The sequence below is a fragment of the Oncorhynchus nerka genome, linkage group LG22 (assembly GCF_034236695.1).
Source record: "Oncorhynchus nerka isolate Pitt River linkage group LG22, Oner_Uvic_2.0, whole genome shotgun sequence".
In the NCBI taxonomy this organism is placed as follows: domain Eukaryota; kingdom Metazoa; phylum Chordata; class Actinopteri; order Salmoniformes; family Salmonidae; genus Oncorhynchus; species Oncorhynchus nerka.
The window spans coordinates 75,638,909-75,659,492 of record NC_088417.1 but is presented as its reverse complement, the minus strand read 5'-3'; the positions used below and the strand labels follow the sequence as shown (position 1 = coordinate 75,659,492).

The window sequence follows — 20,584 nt, the reverse complement described above, 5'->3', positions numbered from 1 at the left end:
CCTGTAAAACAAAATAACTCATTCTCCTTTTGTTCTATCTGGCTACGCCATAAGAATGATTTGCTAATCCAAAATGTTTGTAATGAACCCAGTTTGGTTTGTCCTCTGTCTTCTAATTGCATCCTTGAAGAATGAAAAACTAAATGTGGGAAAGAAAGAGAGAAATCAGGTTCACAGGCCTCCCATTCTGTGTTGTTGAGCAGTTGGTGATTTGAGCCAGTGGTGTGGTGGGATACCTCTGCTGGAGCAGCGCCACATGCCCCATTCTCACCGGCCCACCGCCATTGTGACTGGGCTCCACTGAGAGGGGCTTTGATTCTCCTGGAGAGGGACCTTATTAGTCAAACACTCTCCTACATGGCAACTCATTCATGACTCTTAATGAGGGGGGAATCTGGACCAGCTAATAAGGTGGCCGTTCCTTTAGTGCCTTGTGAGGAGGAGAATGGAGCAGATGGAGAAAAAAGCGGAGGTTTCTGAAGGTGAAAATACCCACGGAGCAGGTCTGAATAGAATCAAACGGGGCAGGGCGGGGCACCGGCTTTCACTGGCATGGAAACCGCCCCCTTGTATCTATGGGCTGAGAGAATTATCCAGAACCCGATCCATATTCACACTCCTTGGTCTTTTCTGTCCCAACTTAGACTAGAGAGTTCCAATTGCGCCCCGTTTCTGTGACTTAAGTCCTTGGGAAGCAGAGCTGACAGGAGCAACACAGGGAGACAGAGACCCTATTGGCTTCCCCTTTCCCCTGGCCTCCTCAGCTCCCCTCAGTGGGTATTGATTTGAAGGAAAGCCCCTCCGAGATAAGGGCTGCAGGCCACTGTGCCACCCAGTCTCTAATTACAGGGCATGCCGAAAGAGAAAGCTAAGCCCCTGGCATTTGCAGCTCGCCATAATTGCTTCTGGCATAACTTGCCTTGCCAAATGTTTGGTACATTTCTTCAGCAAAAAGGAAAGAACAAAAACCTCTTTAAGCTTTGGAGAGGAGGGGTAGAGAGTCAGGGGGGGAAGGTGGGTAAAAATGTGATTACCACACGTAAAAATGTTGAACTGTGCAGTGTGTACACCTTCCTCTCTCCACATGTATGATTTCAGCAGTGTTTTGAAAGCACCACATTCCCCTGGGATCAGATTACTATCACAGCCATGTCTTAGTAAGATGAGAGCCCACTCAAGGGCTTTTCATCATCCATTTTCATCATCCATTTCCTTCCTCATGTACAGATATACGCAGCGCACACAAGAAGAATGTATAAAGAGCCTTGTATTTATGTGGTGCTCAAACTACAACCCAAGCGGACATTACCAGTGTGCAGTTAAAAGATGAAAACCTGTTGTAAGCATCAACAGATTTATACCTGTATCTACATTATGGGGTTAGAAAAGTGTTTTCTCAGCACAAGTGGTTAGATGATATCTTATGAGGCATGGACAGCAACCATTGTCTAGTTTTTAGAATGATCTATTAAATAATTGCATCCATCAGTGTGCGGTGATATAGCCATATATATATAGATTTATAGAGATCTCTTCATGAATGAACAATCAAGCTGTACATTAATTCTGAGTGTCTGTAATTATTATTTATGTTCCAATGCTGTTTCCTGTCTCTCATCACAGCCACTTCCAATGGGACCCTGGAGGGCCTGGAGAACAGGGAAGGAGGGGTCTGCAACACCCTCTCTATGAAGATCGTCATGAAAGTGGGCCAGGGTAAGTAAGCGTCTCTGTGGACTGGCTGGAACACCAGAAAAAGAGTAAAAGGCAGTCACAATAGAGCCAGTCAGGATATAACTATGGATGAGTGATAATGAAAGCTTTGTACGGGGAATGTCATTACGAGAAGCATTTAATTAACTATTGTTCATATAGCCAGACAACCAGACATTGTTTTTTTTACAGTGGGCTACTCCGCTCTGCTACTCACAGTGTGTGGAGAGTCGTCTAGTGACTTCATCTCTCATAAAATAAGGGCCTCAGACATCACATTTCACTCCATTCTTTACTTTTCTTTTTTGAGAAGGGAAAGATGAAAATAAAGAAAAGCTCTTGTGCAAATACAGACAGAGACACATTGAAGACTTTCTCACACATACCAAAAGAACTCACTCACACAATGAGAAAATGAAAGCTGTGGAAAATATTCAGGACATTCTCGGAGAGCATGTTACAGGCTACCTGTTGTCCTATTACTTAGACAGCCTGTCGGTCTAACATGAATGAGATTGCTTTGCCTGAAGAGTCCAGGTTTCTCACACACTGTCACTCTCTTTAACATATTTAAACCTCGTCTCTCACACAGTGTCACAAACTCAAATAAGTGTTGACATTGTTATCCAAATGAGGCAGCAGCCTCCGAGTGCTCCTTAACAGAATGTCAATGCATTGAGATAAGTGGGGCAAGAGTTCCCAGGCATTCTACATTGATGTGATGTGGGCTGTCTAATCTGCCATGGCATGCCCCCACTAGCTTTTATAAATAACACTGTGCAACATGTATACGCATTTGTCTCAATACATTACCACACTGACAGTGTGTTACGAGGCCAACACAAACCATTTCAGCAGAAATCAATGTGATGAAGGAATAAAGACATATACCGCATGCACTATCAGCCGAGAAAAAAACGGGGGTCCCCATATAGATACCATCAATCATCACGTGCACTCTCCCTCTCCTTAACCCCTCACGGGTATATTGGCCCACTCATCTGGGTCTGGCGTCAGGCTAGGAGTGTCAAGGTCGGTCTAAAACCCTGCCCTAGTCCCCGTCACGTCCAAAACAAACAAACCACAAAGAGAGGGTCCGCCGATAAGACTCTGATTCTACACATATGGGCTGTTAAGGCATAGGCTGGGGATTATTTTTATAGCTGACTTGAGATAATAATTATCATCATTGGTTTGACATTCCTTTTGTCTTTCTCAAGACTTGTTTGCGTAAAGCTGTGTTTAATACACGGTAACCACTATGATAGGAGCTAGGAAACAGTCAAAAGATTATATAGGCTATGTCATTAACATTGCTGTCTTGTGCAGGATGTTACGGTTGTAATGCAACGGTTTATTTCTTTATGATTTGGAGCAATGACGTTACCGACCCTAGGTCATAGTACATTCAGCTGTGTGTTTGCTGAAGGATTGGGTCTTATTTTCAACCAGTGACTCATAGAAACTCTATTGCCACAAATAATGTGGACACAGAGCAACAAATCACATGCAATGAAGTAATGAGGAAATAGTATCGCTGCTTTGTTTTTATTACACTGACTCATCCAGGACAACTGTCACTAAAGTATGATTGTAAACAACACACAAAACAATGAACAAAACAACATATTATTAGAAGATGATATACAGCACAGTACTAATCCCTTGGTAAAAATAAAAAATAATGGTATGCATATCTTTTTCACGGAGAGAACTTTGTCTCTAACAAAATGCATTTGTTAACCAAAATGTCAATGATTGGAGAAGATTATGACTAATATATGAATATGTAATGACAGTTAGTGCTATCCGGAATCCTTGAGACGTCCCTACCCTAAACCATAAACCCAACCTTAACCCTAACCATATCTCTTACCTAACCCTAACTTTAACCCTTACCTTAACCATTTGAAATGTCAACTTCAATGGGATGACTTCAGAGTTGGGATGTCCCAAGGACCCCGTTTAGACTTTTCCATGTAACAACAGCCTGTGTCAGAATCAGCTGATGCACTTCCTCATACTGAGTCACTCTTGTATTACTGCACACTGAGATTTAATTTATTGATTTGTGTGTGAACATTGAATTTGATGTAATTATCAGATGTCAATTAACCCATGAAATTAGATGGTGTGGCACCGAATGCTAGTTAGTTTAAATGGAGGCTGATGGCTTTGATGGCCTCTCTCATCTCTAACCAAAGCTTTTACAATGTTAGTATAATGAGCTAGAGCAAGGCCTGTCGATGTTTGAAACTGCTGAATTGACCACTTTGATATTTATAGCTATGGATGTGACATTTATGTTTTAAACAGGCGGTCATTTTAAGATGTGTGATATTGTTTTGGGGGTGGAGATTCTTCAGTTGTTGTTGACAGACCCATATGTTGTGCTGCACATTAGGAACCAGCAGTCAGCAGTAGCAGACATCACACCACCAATGCTTCTGGCACAATAGTTATTTTAACTGTAATCAAACTGAGAAAACTGAGGGTGCCATTTCGATCAGTGATTCTCAACTGGTGGGTATCGACCCAAATTAGGTTTTGAATGGGTAGGTAGAAAGTGTGTAGAAATGATAATGAACCTATATTTGTTTATAATTTAACCTCTAAACTATTTTTTTTCAATCACAGTATTTTCAAGGTAGTTATTAGCAGTGCTATTTCACAGATTTGGTTGATTTTTGTGGTCTCAAGCCAGAGAGCTTAACATTCTTCATCAAGAATATGGGCAAAATGGAATTATTGACAATGAAAAAGTTGGGACTGTTGTTCCCTTGTCATATAATTGGTACATTTACTATCAATCTAGTATAAAACATAGTTTTCCAGATTACATTTTAAAGTCTGATTGTAAAGACTAGAATGGAATAAATGGAACGGTATCAAACATATAGAAACTCTGTTCTATTTATTGTATTGACTTTTTATTTTACCTTTATTTTACCAGGCAAGTCAGTTAAGAAGAAATTCTTATTTTCAATGACGGTGGGTTAACTGCCTGTTCAGGGGCAGAACGACAGATTTGTACCTTGTCAGCTCGGGGATTTGAACTTGCAACCTTTCGGTTACTAGTCCAACGCTCTAACCACTAGGCTACCCTGCCGCCCCAAATAAGAATGGGGCCTGTTCCATGTATTCCATTCCAGCCATTACAATGAGCCTGTCCTCCTTTAACTCCTACCAACAGCCTCCCATGTACACTTCAATGATTTTCCCGTGGATGAAATCTCCCTTAATGCCAGTGTATTCAGACTACTCCCCTTATGCTTCTACATTGATGGCACTCAGGGGAACAATGCAAAAAGGGTAACACTTTACTTGACACCACTCATAACCATGTCATAATATGTCACAACAGCTGACATAACATGTCATAATATGGTCATAACACTGTCATGACCCATATTTACACGTGTGGTGACATACAGTATATTACATTATTTTATGGCTGGTTATGAGACCTACATTTATTCAAATTATTTATTCAGATAATTGTTTTCCCTGCTAAGAAGTTTATTTTTGTTCAAAAGTTTGTTTATAAAATCCTTTGTTTGTAATGAATTCTTTACAGTCATGTTTTTTCCCATCATATTTTAAATAACTTGTAGAAAATATGACACTGTCATAAATCATTATGACCATCCTTTGTCACTTTATTTGGACTAAGAAAATGCACTTTGACACTTTCAAGAAGCATTATGACCATCCTGTGTCACTTTACTTGGACTAAGAAAATACACTTTGACAGTTTCAAGAAGCATTATGAGCAATATAATCTTATAAGCCAGATAGGCCTATCACATAGATGCCCTTATATCAGTTATCAGTCAAAAAGAGGGTGTCTTGTCCTGCTCCTGAAACTGCTTCTGCATTCATCCCAGTCATCAGCAACAGAGCATTGGGGTAAAAAAAACAAACATAAATATACAGTTGACACGTAGGCTATGGTGTAATGGAATATTTTGCCTTGTGTGGTAGTTTCTTTTGGTTTTGACACTCTTATGTAGGTGTCATAACCAGCCATAAAATAACACAATATACTGTGTGTCACAATAGGTCTAAATATGTGTCGTGACAGTGTTATGACCACATTATAACAGGTTGTCAGCTGCTATGACATATTATGACATGGTTATGATCGTGTCATAACGTGTTATGAAGCTATGTGTCAAGTAAAGTGTTAGCGCAAAAAACGACTAATGTCATTTTATAGCTTCATTTGTCAGGTTATAGCAGACACTGTCATGCATGCCTCAGACTTTATATTCATTGGCTTTAATTTGGACATAAAATTGGGGTCAAAGGAACTGATTACTATGGCTCCCATTCCACGCCCCATTTCAAATCTTTATTGGAAAATGATACTAAAAGGACCAACAGCATTTACAATATTCACATTGGAATCTAACTTTGTTAACGTTCTTCGTCCAAATTGCAGACCCGAACACAGTTGTACCGGACCCAGTGATAACAGAGAAGCCCAGCCAAGAGGAAAACGTTGTGAAGGAGACAACCACCAAACCAAATAAGAAGGGGGGCAGTGGTGGGGCCATGGAGCCGGGCAACAAAGGTGAGGATGCTCAGACTTGTGGGAAAAGGAGTATTTGCCACAGTATGACCCCTGTTTCCTGGTTTTGTGCTCTAGTCCTTATTATCAGTGTTCAAGATTTGACTGTAACCTTCAATGCCAAATGGTCATGGTTTTGCTTCCAATACTGTATCCCACTCTGTGAAACCATTGTTCTCTGTACAATGCTCCGCCACACACGCACGCACACACACACACACAGTATTGTTTTACTAAACTTGTGGGGAAACCCAATTCAGTCCCATTCAAAATCCTATTTTCCCTAACCCCAAAGCCTAACCTTAACCCTAACCTTTAACCTAACCCTAGCACCTAACCCTAATTCTTAGCTTAACACTAATTCTAACCTTAACCCTAAACCCACTAGAAATAGCATTTGACCTTGTGGGGACTAACAAAATGTCCCCAGTTGGTCAAATATTTTGTCCCTTTACAATTTTTGTGGACACACACACACACGCGCACACGCGCACACACACATTATATTTTTCCCTTTTGGTTTGAGAAAGTTACACTGAACCACTTTTTTTTAAACTATGCTGAGTAGTAATGTGGATAGACACGGTGCTCAAGTGTGGCAATGAAAAATGTAAATCCTAGTTGTTAGGCTGAGATCAAGCCGCAGATAAAGAGCAGGATTTCTGCATATTGGATAGATACATTTGTATTTATTTTGCTAGGGTTTCAGTCACCAGAATGGTATTTTTTTACGGGGAAGCAGAAAATGCTGAAGTTTATATAGGTTTAGAAAGTCATTTGGGCCCAAGGGTTCTGGCTCTGCTGCAGGACAAAATAAAATCAGATGTTCTGGAAAAAGTGGCCTTCCCTCACATCATGGACAGCTGCCAAGTCTCCCACAGTGCGGTTTTCTTTCAATGTGAAGGTTTGGCAGACATTTTTCTTGATGTGTGTTTCTTTGAACTTTTGTTTCTGTCCTATTCCTTTAACTGCATAGAAGGAAGAAGAGCGCCGCCATAACAACCTGTTGAGTCTGACTTACCCGAGAGCTCTCATACCTCGGGTGAAGAGGAATGTAATAAAGGTCGATGGTTTATCATGCCTGTCTGCACAGCTCCACAGCTGAACTCGGCCAAACGCACACAACTGATCCAAAGCCAATCAGGACAGCAGACAAAATATGCATGGGTTTATTGTCAGAGCTGCCAGCAGGACCAAAATGATACGTTTCAACTTACAAATACTTCATCATTTAAACATTTAGGGATACTTTTGGGAGGTTTATCCCTTTGCTATAAAGTTAAGAGATACTGTGAGATATTCAATGCTTTGCCTTTGTTGTGTTGAAGCATCGCCCTGCTTTGACAGAGGAGCACAGATATCATAGGTAAATCCAATCCAATTTTATTTGTCACATGCACCAAATACAACAGGTGTAGACTTTACCATGAAATGCTTACTTACAAGTCCATTCCCAACATTGCACAGTTAAAAAGTAAGAAATAGTAACGTAATAAATAATGAGGCTCTATAGAAGGAGTACCTGTACCAAGTCAATGTGCAGGGGTACGAAGTAGTTGAGGTAATATGTACATGTAGGTAGGGGTAAAAGTGACTAGGCAATCAGGATAGATAATAATCAGAGTAGCAGCAGTGTATGTGAAGCATGTGAAAGTGTGTGTGAGTGTGTGTGGCATCAATGTGCATGTGTGTGTGTGTGGTGTGAGCATATGTAGTGTGTGTTGTAATAATGAGTGTCAGTAGTGAGTGTCAGTGTAATAATGTCTGAGTGTGTGAGTGAAGTGATTGTGCATAGATTCAGTGTAAGAGATTCAGTGCAAAAAAGGGTCAATGTAATAGTCCGGTGGCCATTTGATTAAATGTTCAGCAGTCTTATGGCTTGGGGGTAGAAGCTGTTCAGGAGCCTTTTGGTTCCAGACTTGGCGCTCCGGTACCGCTTGCCGTGCTGTAGCAGAGTGAACAGTCTATGGCTTGGGTGGCTGGGGTCTTTGACAATTTTCCGGCCTTCCTCTGACACCGCCTGGTATAGAGGTCCTGGATTGCAGGGAGCTCGGCCCTAGTGATGTACTGGGCTGTCTGCACCACCCTCTTTAGCGCCTCGTGGTCAGATGCCAAACAGTTAGTTGCCATACCAAGCGGTGATGCAGCCAATCAAGATGCTCTCAATGGTGTAGCTGTACACCTTTTTGAGGATCTGAGGGCCCATGCCAAATCTTTTCAGCCTCCTGAGGGGTTAGAGGCGTTGTCATGCCTTCTTCACGACTGTGTTGGTGATTGTGGACCATGTTAATTTCTTAATTATGTGGACACTGAGGAACTTGAAGCTCTCAACCCGCTCCACTACAGCCCCGTTGATGTGAATGGGGGCGTGCTCTGATCTCCGTTTCCTGTAGTCCACGATCAGCTCCTTTGCCCTGATAACGTTGAGGGAGAGGTTGTTGTCCTGGCACCACACTACCAGGTAACTGACTTCCTCCCTATATGCTGTCTCATCGTCGTTGGTGATCAGGCCTACCAAACCAAATCAAATCAAATGTATTTGTCACATACACATGGTTAGCAGATGTTAATGCGAGTGTAGCGAAATGCTTGTGCTTCTAGTTCCGACAATGCAGTAATAACCAACGAGTAATCTAACCTAACAATTCCAAAACTACTACCTTATACACACAAGTGTAAAGGGATAAAGAATATGTACATAAAGATATATGAATGAGTGATGGTACAGAACGACATAGGCAAGATGCAGTAGATGGTATCGAGTACAGTATATGCATATGAGATGAATAATGTAGGGTATGTAAACATTATATTAAGTAGCATTGTTTAAAGTGGCTAGTGATATATTTTACATCAATTTCCATCAATTCCCATTATTAAAGTGGCTGGAGTTGAGTCAGTGTGTTGGCAGCAGCCACTCAATGTTAGTGGTGGCTGTTTAACAGTCTGATGGCCTTGAGATAGAAGCTGTCTCTCGGTCCCAGCTTTGATGCACCTGTACTGACCTCGCCTTCTGGATGATAGCGGGGTGAACAGGCAGTGGCTCAGGTGGTTGTTGTCCTTGATGATCTTTATGGCCTTCCTGTGACATCGGGTGGTGTAGGTGTCCTGGAGGGCAGGTAGTTTGCCCCCGGTGATGCGTTGTGCAGACCTCACTACCCTCTGGAGAGCCTTACGGTTGTGGGCGGAGCAGTTGCCATACCAGGCGGTGATACAGCCCGGCAGGATGCTCTCGATTGTGCATCTGTAGAAGTTTTTGAGTGTTTTTGGTGACAAGCCAAATTTCTTCAGCCTCCTGAGGTTGAAGAGGCGCTGCTGCGCCTTCTTCACATACTACCCTCTCCACTACTGTCCCATCGATGTGGATATGGGGGTGCTCCCTCTGCTGTTTCCTGAAGTCCACAATCATCTCCTTAGTTTTGTTGACGTTGAGTGTGAGGTTATTTTCCTGACACCACACTCCGAGGGCCCTCATCTGCTCCCTGTAGGCCGTCTCGTCGTTGTTGGTAATCAAGCCTACCACTGTAGTGTCGTCCACAAACTTGATGATTGAGTTGGAGGCGTGCGTGGCCACGCAGTCATGGGTGAACAGGGAGTACAGGAGAGGGCTCAGAACGCACCCTTGTGGGGCCCCAGTGTTGAGGATCAGCGGGGTGGAGATGTTGTTACCTACCCTCACCACCTGGGGGCGGCCTGTCAGGAAGTCCAGTACCCAGTTGCACAGGGCGGGGTCGAGACCCAGGGTCTCGAGCTTGATGACGAGTTTGGAGGGTACTATGGTGTTAAATGCTGAGCTGTAGTCGATGAACAGCATTCTCACATAGGTATTCCTCTTGTCCAGATGGATTAGGGCAGTGTGCAGTGTAGTTGTGATTGCATCGTCTGTGGACCTATTTGGGCGGTAAGCAAATTGGAGTGGGTCTAGGGTGTTAGGTAGGGTGGAGGTGATATGGTCCTTGACTAGTCTCTCAAAGCACTTCATGATGACGGAAGTGAGTGCTACGGGGCGGTAGTCGTTTAGCTCAGTTACCTTAGCTTTCTTGGGAACAGGAACAATGGTGGCCCTCTTGAAGCATGTGGGAACAGCAGACTGGGATAAGGATTGATTGAATATGTCCGTAAACACACCAGCCAGCTGGTCTGCGCATGCTCTGAGGGTGCGGCTGTGGATGCCGTCTGGGCCTGCAGCCTTGCGAGGATTAACACGTTTAAATGTTTTACTCATGTCGGCTGCAGTGAAGGAGAGTCCGCATGTTTTGGTAGCAGGCCGTGTCAGTGGCACTGTATTGTCTTCAAAGCGGGCAAAAAAGTTATTTAGTCTGCCTGGGAGCAAGACATCCTGGTCTGTGACGGGGCTGGTTTTCTTTTTGTAATCCGTGATTGACTGTAGACCCTGCCACCATCTGGTCATCAGCAAACTTATGGACGGTGTTGGAGTCGTGTGCGGCCACACAGTTGTGGGTGAACAGGGAGTACAAGAGGGGACTAAGCATTCAGAAAAATGCTTTTAACAGTGGAAACTGCTTCCCCTCTGCCAATCATTCAATCGATTTAAATGTAAAATGTTGTTTTCTCTGTAATACAAAGAGGTTAAACCTCTTTAATTTGTATGCACATTTTTCCTGAGCTATTAAGTTCTTTGGAGGCAGAAGCGGTCTCCGTAGAATGTGAGGAAAACACATGATAAATAACACGTTCTGTACAGTCATTCATGCTCAACATCTAAATTAAACTGGGTAGAGAGATAGCCAGAATAGATTTCTATAAATTATTCAGAACATTCTGAAGTGTTGGCATGGGCCTACAGTTAGGTGCAAATGTGAAAATTTGTTCACCCAGAAGTAATTTTAATAATTCTAGTGTTTCATAATCATTCAGACGATCTTGAGGAAAGCCAATGTTCCGTGTCACGATAACGTCCTCTTATTAACTGGCAGGTGGTCTTCATTAATGTGAGTGAGAACAAACTAGTCTTTTGTTCACTCAACATATTTTTGACAAGCAGGAAAATAAAAGCAGTGGGGACCGACAGACTTCCATTGCCTTCAACACACACATTGGGCTCTATGGTCTCATGTACGATCAATAGTCTGTTGTTTTCAATCTGCCAACTTTGAAATGGGATTTCCTTCCGCTTTCATCAAGGTCATCTTACCCTGCCAAATAAATGAACAAATAATAAGAGCTGAGATTTGGTTCACTGTGGAATCCATCCCTCCATCCCCAGTGTAAACATACAGTGGCTTACGGAAGTATTCACCCCCTTGGCATTTTTCCTATTTTGTTGCCTTGCAACCTGTAATTAAAATTGATTTCTTGGGGGGGGGTTGTATCATTCGATTTACACAACATGCCTACCACTTTGAAGATGCAAAGAAACAAACAAGAAATAAAACAAAAAATCTGAACTTTGTAGAGCCACCTTTTGCAGCAATTACAGCTGCAAGTCTCTTGGGGTATGCCTCTATAAGCTTGGCAAATCTAGCCACTGGGATTTTTGCCCATTCTTCAAGGCAAAACTGCTCCAGCTCCTTCAAGTTGGATGGGTTCCTCTGGTGTACAGCAATCTTTAAGTCATACCACAGATTCTCAATTGGATTGGGGTCTGGGCTTTGACTAGGCCATTCCAAGACATTTAAATGTTTCCCCTTAAACCACTCAAGTGTTGCTTTATCAGTATGCTTAGGGTCATTGTCCTGCTGGAAGGTGAACCTCCAGCAAATCTCTGGAAGACTGAAACAGGTTTCCCTCAAGAATTTACCTGCATTTAGCACCATCCATCGTTCCTTCATTTCTGACCAGTTTCCCAGTCCCTGCCGATAAAAAAAACATCCCCACAGCATGATGCTGCCACCACCATGCTTAATTGTGGGGATGGTGTTCTCGGGGTGATGAGAGGTGTTGGGTTTGCGCCAGACATAGCGTTTTCCTTGATGGCCAAAAAGCAACATTTTTGTCTGACCAGAGTACCTTCTTCCATATGTTTGTGGAGTCTCCCACATGCCTTTTGGCGAACACCAAATGTGTTTGATTATTTGTTTCTTTAAGCAATGGCTTTTTTCTGGTCACTCTTCTGTAAAGCCCAGCTCTGTGGAGTGTACGGCTTAAAGTGGTCCTATGGACAGATACTCCAAACTCCGCTGTGGAGCTTTGCAGCTCCTTCAGGGTTATCTTTGGTCTCTTTGTTGCCTTTCTGATTAATGCCCCCCTTGCCTGGTCTGTGAGTTTTGGTGGGCAACCCTCTCTTGGCAGGTTTGTTGTGGTTCCATACTCCTTCCAATTTTTAATGATGGATTTAATGGTGCTCCGTGGGATGTTCAAAGCTTCAGATATTTTTTTATAACCTAACCCTGATCTGTACTTCCCCACAACTTTGTCCCTGACCTGTTTGGAGAGCTCCTTGGTCTTCATGGGTCCGCTTGCTTGGGGGTGCCCCTTGCCTAGTGGTGTTGCAGACTCTGGGGCCTTTCGGAACAGGTTTGTATATATACTGAGATCATGTGACACTTAGATTGCACACAGGTGGAATTTATTTAACTAATTATGTGACTTCTGAAGGTAATTGGTTGCACCAGATATTATTTAGGGGCCTCATATCAAAGGGAGTGAATACATATGCACTCACCACCTTTTCATTTTTTGATTTTTTTTAAATAAGTAATATTTTTTCATTTCACTTCACCAATTTGGACTATTTTGTGTATGTCCATTAGATGAAATCCAAATAAAAATCCATTTAAATTACAGGTTGTAATGCAACAAAATAGGAAAAACGGCAAGGGGGATGAATACTTTTGCAAGGCACTGTAGCTAGCAGCCTCCGCTTTGACAGTGCGGCAGCAGCATTGGGCAGGCAGCAGTGGAAGCCATGCTCCCAGGCAGGCAGCCCTCAAAGCCGTGCTCCCAGGCAGGCAGGCAGGCAGGCAGCAGTGGAAGCTATGCTCCCAGGCAGCCAGGCAGCAGTGGAAGCTATGCTCCCAGGCAGACAGGCAGCAGTGGAAGCTATGCTCCCAGGCAGACAGGCAGCAGTGGAAGCTATGCTCCCAGGCAGACAGGCAGCAGTGGAAGCTATGCACCCAGGCAGACAGGCAGCAGTGGACACTATGCTCCCAGGCAGCAGTGGAAACTGTGCTTCCAGGCAGGCAGAGCTGGGATGCAGTGGAGTATAAATAGTGAAGAAGGGGAGGGAGGGTTAGGGTGGGAGGCTTCAGGACCACACAGGAAATAGGCATGCCACTCTAATTGGACTCAGTCCTCATCCTCTGTGTCTAATGAGAGACTGGTGTTTTCTTTTCCCTCAAGCCGGTAATATACATTTAAACAGTTTCTCTTCCTTTACCCCCTCATGTGGAGTTATAACATATGGCTAAACATACACAGTTTAATCCTCCCCTCGCTCTCAAGATGCATGCCAAGAAGAAATGAGCTATCATCTGTCTAAAACTGACACCCCCACATGCTCACAAAGGCCACACAGTCAGGAAGCCCCTAGTTACTCACTCAATTCAGAGAAATAATGGAAGAAGCCTTTTTTCTCTTTGAGAACCCATTTGCACACTTGCAGGGTTCCACCTCTATCATGATCAGCAACAGTACAGCTTTGTCTGACAGTCTGCCAAGCAGACCACCGCTCGTTCTTTCCCTGCTGCTAACTGATTCCTTTTTTCTTCCATCAACAGACACCATGAACCAGGACAACAAGTCAGACTCGTCCGACTCAGCAGAGGGTTTCTTTGCCTCCAAGCCAGCGCTGTTTGCAGTCATCGGGGCGGGATGCGTCATCTTCCTCCTGATCATCATCATCCTCATCGTCCTGCTGATCAAGCTGAAGAAGAGGAACCGTAAGCACACCCAGCAGCGGACCACCGCTCTGTCACTCAGCACGCTGGCCAGCCCCAAGTGCTCTGGGAACGCCGGCTCCGAACCCAGTGACATCATCATCCCGCTACGGACTACAGAAAACAACTACTGCCCCCATTACGAGAAGGTGAGCGGGGAATATGGCCATCCGGTTTATATAGTCCAAGAGATGCCAGCGCAAAGCCCAGCCAACATCTACTACAAGGTCTGAGGCAACGACTATGTCTAGGATGCTTGCTGTAGGGGAGAATTCTGGCCTACCTTTTACTACCTTGTCCGTCTGATGTTGAAAGACACTTTTGATGTTCAAAATAGTGACACAAGAACAGAAATGAAAGAAGGTTGTCCTGGATACAGTAGTTGAAACATGAAACATGTTTCCGGATAGGCCAAAGGCAGGTTTTTGGAGAGATTGTGTCGTCTTCTCTTCCTGCTTCAAGCTAGAAATTTTAATTCACCCAAGTTTTGCTATACTGTGTGTCTGAGAAGACTGTAAGACGGTAAAGCCTATGGCGTAGAGAAGCCTTCACTCTGACAATGGAGACGAGTTGCAAACAGGGTATACTACACAAACAAAGGACCCTGCAATAGGGCTGTCACTCATGGGCTCCATTCCTGTAATGAAGCCTCCATTGTTTGCTCAGAGACAGAAAAAGGCACAGTGTGATGACAGCAAAATACACTTCCCTTTCACAACAAATGTGTTTTACCTGCGCTATTGTTTTTTATCAGTCACCTACAGTAGCTTCCTTTTCACCAGTGTCTGCTCCTTCAACATTGTGTTTCTTTTCTACTGAATATCTAGTTAATACATGCTATATTATGGTAAATATTAATATTTCTACTGAATATCTAGTTAAAACATACTATATTATGGTAAATATTAATATTTTTCATGTATCCTTTACTGATACTTTGTCACATGTAGGAGGATCTGTGTCATTAATGGCTATTTTGAGGTTTTCCACTTTCTGTTTATAAAAGAAACGAACACTTACATATGTAGGTCCCATAATTGTGTTCAGTATGTGTCTCCTGTTATACTTCTTTAAGCGTGTCCAAACAGGCAAAGTCAGGTATGCAACTGTGGTGGGAAAAAACTAGCAATGAACATGTCTCACCCTGGATGTGAATTAATGAAAGACAAATAGCTCATACTCAATTGTGGTGAGAGGTCATCATGACTGAAATAAATTTAAAGAAAACTAAAAGGTTATGTTTCAAAATGACAGGTCACTTCTGTGTCTGAGCGGCCTCGAGGGTTTTCACTCCGAGTTTTCCCCTTTGTGAAAAAGAATAACAAGATCAAATTTGTTTGAGTAGAAAAAAGTGTGGAAGCAATTAAGATGTTATCAAAGGAGCAGAGCCTTTTGCTCCCACCTAAAGGCCGTGCTCTCAGAAGAATTGGATGACTTCGGAGGGAATGATTTGCGTTCACCTAACGGTATGACATTTGTAATGATAGTTCTGCTCCCAGAGACAGTGGAATGCTAGGGATGGGATGGTTTTTATTGTTTGCCACATTCATGTTTGAGTCTGAAATCATTCATAGCCACTTAGGCATGGTGCCTGGATCAGTTGTGTGCTCAGAATGAGAAGGGATGCAGGTAATGTCCAACGTGCTGTGCATCTCCATAAAAGCTTGTTTGAGGACAATGGAAAGAGTTCGGCAACCAGCTCCAATCCCTATTCTCCTCAGCTGTGCGATGATGGGAAAACCAAACCTTTAAAAGAAATTTAAAAAACAGCGCAGACAAGAGAGGTACAGAGTGGACACTTAAAGTAAGTAATGATTCTGCTACATTATACATTGTTGTACAAACATAATTGCAGTACAGTACATATTTATCTTAAACTGTTTCTACTCACAAAAAGGCTTTTTTAATTCCTAAAGAGTTTTACCCTTGTTACAACCACAACGGGATGGCGCTAAAACGTCTCTGGTGTCTTCAGGAGGACTAATGATTTACCATTCCTATCACCTGGCATCCTCAAAGACCAGGCAAGATTACACTGGTACCAAATCGTTTTCAACACGAATCATCATACATGTTTTCTGTTTCAATATCTTATCTCCATGTACTTAAGTGGGTCCCATAGTCTAGTCATGTGTGTTTATTTTGAAACAAGATAGATACTGCCATGTATTTACAGTAGAATTACTCTGGCATACTTTTCATGTTGATAACATTGAGATTATTTTAAGTTATTAAGAAGTTTATCAGCGAGAGCAAGACATGTGCCACCAGTTTGTTGGCATTGTTTCAGATAAGAGAGCAGATTCACTGTTATTTAGATGGATGTGACTGTAGACTGACATATTTGTTTGCTTTGAGGGTTAGAGCAGATTGACTCTTCTTTTGAAACATTATATAAATATTTTTTTCAGTCTGGATTTATTTGGATAAATTAACATTGTTTCGCTCAAAAATTGCCTCAAAGTTGACTTTTGCCTTCCCGATGTCTTGTACATTATCACTTACATTACAGAAATAAATTATGTCTACAACATATGCAAATATGACTCTAACCATGATTTGACATTTTTTAAACATATTTTGTTTGTTCTGAACTGAATTATATTGTAACTACGTTTTATAAAAAAGTGTTAAGAATAAAGCTCAAATGAAGTCAATGACAAACTGGTGACAAACAGAATCCTAATTCTTTAGCTATTGAACATGCATTGTTTTATTGTTGTGTGTTGTTTGTCATTGGGTAAAGGTATAGTTTATTACTCAATGATAATCTTCACAATGTTTAAGGATAATGTGTGCACCACTGTGTGATCTTCAATGATTTACAGTAACACAATACCCTGTAGTCCTAGAAGTAACATGTGATGTCCCTTTACTGCTTGTTTATTGTTTGTTTTGATTTTTGGTAATTACAGTGGCCTAAAATAATGTAAATATGTGAAAAAGTACCATTTTAAAGTTACATTTAATAGAGACCCATTTATGAACATAATGTGTTTTTTTTATGCAGAATTTTGTAAATAGGTGTGTTTCTGGAAAGACATTTTGTATAAATCTTGATTTTTTTATAGACACAAATCTCTTAGAGCAGGTGTTTTAAGTGCCAGGTCTTGCAAGGAAAGAAGAAAATTGTATCATTGTTCACCACATACATACAACATTATTTCCCCTCAGTTTCATTCTTGCTGTCACAGACTGTTTGTGGGTGGGGAACTGGATTGGGAGTCTAGAGAAGGGCCAGATACTCTCCTATACATTTTATAGATTTTCTCTGACACAGTCACCTCTTAAAATCGATGGATATGTTAGTGATCTTAAAAACAGGGTATGGTGAGCAACCAAGTAAATACTTGATGTTTTGATCAAGATGAGTCTGAGTATAATACAATGCTACAAAGGTTAAAAAAAAATATATGTTTTACCCATGCTGATTAGAAATAGTCAGATGAGCAATACATTATTCCGGGCATCTTTCCGTGCAAGTTTCCCTGAACTCTGTATGGTCTCACTGACCAAGGATACAGTAATTCCATTTCTAGTCGTGAGAATCCAAGGTGAAGAAGAAGCATCGTGCTTGGAGGAGGTCTGCTGAGCTTGCGACTTTGGGAAATAAATAAGGCCAACATACATGGCTCTATCTCAGTCCTTCGACACCCCTCAAGGTGAAATGGACACGCTCTCTTGACCTCCACAGATTATCACGATATTATCTCTGGCTCGCTTTAATGAGAAAGCAGCTCAAGCCCCAGACATTTCCTCAGCTATCAGCCACACAGCCAAATTCAGCCCACCTCTGCTGTGCTGTGTATGGAGGACAGGCCACTCGCATAGTTGAAAAATATTACAGCAGTGCTTAGCAACCTGAAAGCTAAAGTGTGTGAACATCTCCATGCTATTGGAGTAAGAAGGAAAATATCTACATTATTTGGTTTGGTTTTCCTGCTCAATACAGTTTAAACAGTAATGACTTGTTCAGTGTGGCTGGTTGCTCACTTTCCCTGCCCTCAGTAAGTCATTATTGTCATTGTTTTATTTCTGTTCATGATTCAGTATTATTTTCAATGTACATGTATGCAATCCCAGTGAATTTGTTTTTTTTTGCATCTGCTCCATGTTCATATATTTCACCTTTCATTCACAACAGCTTCAACCCATGTTCAACACAACCAGTTACTATGGAATGGAAATTCCATGAGCCAAGTTTGAAATCCTGATATTGCATATTGATAAATAAATTTTTCCTATGGATTTATCTGGTGTCGTCTTTTATTAGAAAAGCCGATAGCATATGGTGCATTGACCCTGCACAGTAGAATGTGTGTCTTATGCAAGGCACCACTGTGTGTGTACAAAACATTAGGAGCACCTGACAGACTGGCGAGGTGAAAGCTAGGATCCCTTATTGATGTCACCTGTTAAATACACTTCAATCAGCGTAGAGGAGGAGGAAATATGTTAAAGAATGATTTTTTTAAAGCCTTGAGACAATTGAGACATGGATTGTGTATGTGTGCCATTCATAGGGTGAGTAGGAAAGACAAAAGATTTAAGTGCTTTTGAACGAGGTATGGTAGTAGGTGCCAGGTGCACTGGTTTGAATGTGTCAAGAACTGCAATGCTACTGAGTGTTTCACGCTCAACAGTTTCCTGTGTGTATCAAGAATGGTCCATCTCCCACCGGACATCCAACCAACTTGACACAACTGTGGGAAGCATTGGAGTCAACATGGGCCAGCATCCCTGTGGAACGCTTTCAACACTTTGTAGTCCATGCCCTGATGAATTGAGGCTGTTCTGAGGGAAAAAGGGGGTGCAACTCAATATTAGGAAAGTGTTCCTAATATTTTGTACATGCAGTGTATATTTCAACAGCCACATTTCTTAGCAGAACCAAATAAATGTTGGTTATCATTATTTTACATCCAAAACTTTGATCTGTCTCTGTAAGACAGGCATTCCATCTGAAGCCTATGTTTTAAATAGATGGCTTTAGAGATTACTGCTGGATTCACAGATCCTCTGTTTCTCTCCTCTTTAACATGCAAAACATTTAGTAAATACTTGACTGGGTCCAATATGAAGCACATATGGCATGTCATTTGCCTTGTGCCAGGGATTCAAAAACTCAGGATGTTCTCTGAGAGATACTACAGACATCTTGCAACCATGGAGTGGCACTTGGAGGGCATGCATGGAATGAGATTCCCAACCTCTATCTGAGAGCAATGCAATATAGGCAACAGCCTGGGGGACGATATGCTCATCTGCCACTAAGTCCAGAGAGAGTTTGTTTGTTTATTTGGATTCCCATTAGCTTTTGTAGAGGCCGCATCTATTCTTCCTGGGGTCCACAAAAAAACACAAAACATGACAAGTAACAAAACACTGATACACTGTTAGACAAGGGCAGTAACACAAACTTTAAATACCGTGATATACAAACAATATGAAAATAAATAAATAATTATTTACAAATAATAAAATAAAATAAAAATTGTGTGTGTGTGTGTGTGTGTGTCGCCTCACAGTCCCGCTGTTCCATGAGATGTTGTTGGATATTTTTTTAAGGTAATTTTGCTGTTAGTGTGAGTAATTGGAGGTGGAAGGGAGTCCGTGCAATTGTGGCTCTGTATAATACTGTGCATTGCCATGAATTCGTTTTAGACTTGGGGACTGTGAAGAGACCCCTGGTGGCATGTCTTGTGGGATTAGAATTGCAGATAATCTGGCATTTTCATTACAGTAATACTAATCATAAAAAGTAGATCAGAAGCAATTCATCTCTCTTCAACTCTCAACCAGGAAAGACTGGCATGCATGTTGTTTATGTTAGCTCTGTATGTGCAGTTAAGGGCAAGGCGTGCTGCTCTGTTTTGAGCCAGCTGTACCTTTGCTAGGTCTTTCTTTGCTACACCATATTACAGGACAGTAATCAAGATGGGACAAGATCAGAGCCTGAACTAGTACAGTTGATTTTTGTGTAAAACTCAGAACATCTTTTAATAACAGACATACAGTTGAAGTTGGAAGTTTACACACACTTAGGTTGGAGTCATTAAAACACATTTTTCAACCACTCCACAAATTTCTTGTTAATAACAAACTGTAGTTTTGGCCAGTCGGTTAGGACATCTACTTTGTGCATGACAAAAGTCATTTTTCCAACAATTGTAGACAGATTATTTTGTTTATAATTCACTGTATCACAATTCCAGTGGGTCAGAAGTTTACATACACTAAGTTGACTGTGCCTTTAAACAGCTTGGGAAATTCCAGAAAATTGTGTCATGGCTTTAGAAGCTTCTGATAGGCTAATTGACATAATTTGAGTCAATTGGAGGTGTACCTGTGGATGTATTTCAAGGCCTACCTTCAAACTCAATGCCTCTTTTCTTGACATCATGGGAAAATCAAAAGAAATCAGCCAAGACCCCCGAAAAAAATGGTGGACCTCCACAAG

General features: G+C 41.9%; 1 protein-coding gene across 2 annotated transcripts in view; it reads left to right on the top strand.

The window, feature by feature from the left end:
* Window positions 1-15,143, top strand: part of LOC115105745 (ephrin-B1-like) — a 66,889-nt gene extending 51,746 nt beyond the window's left edge. For both annotated transcript variants that reach the window (XM_029628080.2, XM_029628081.2), the window contains exons 3-5: window positions 1,624-1,716; window positions 6,158-6,289; window positions 13,966-15,143. In XM_029628080.2, coding sequence (XP_029483940.1) covers window positions 1,624-1,716; window positions 6,158-6,289; window positions 13,966-14,357 — 617 coding nt within the window. In that variant the 3' untranslated portion in view covers window positions 14,358-15,143. The remainder of the gene's footprint in view (window positions 1-1,623; window positions 1,717-6,157; window positions 6,290-13,965) is intronic.
* The last annotated feature ends 5,441 nt before the right edge of the window (window positions 15,144-20,584 follow it).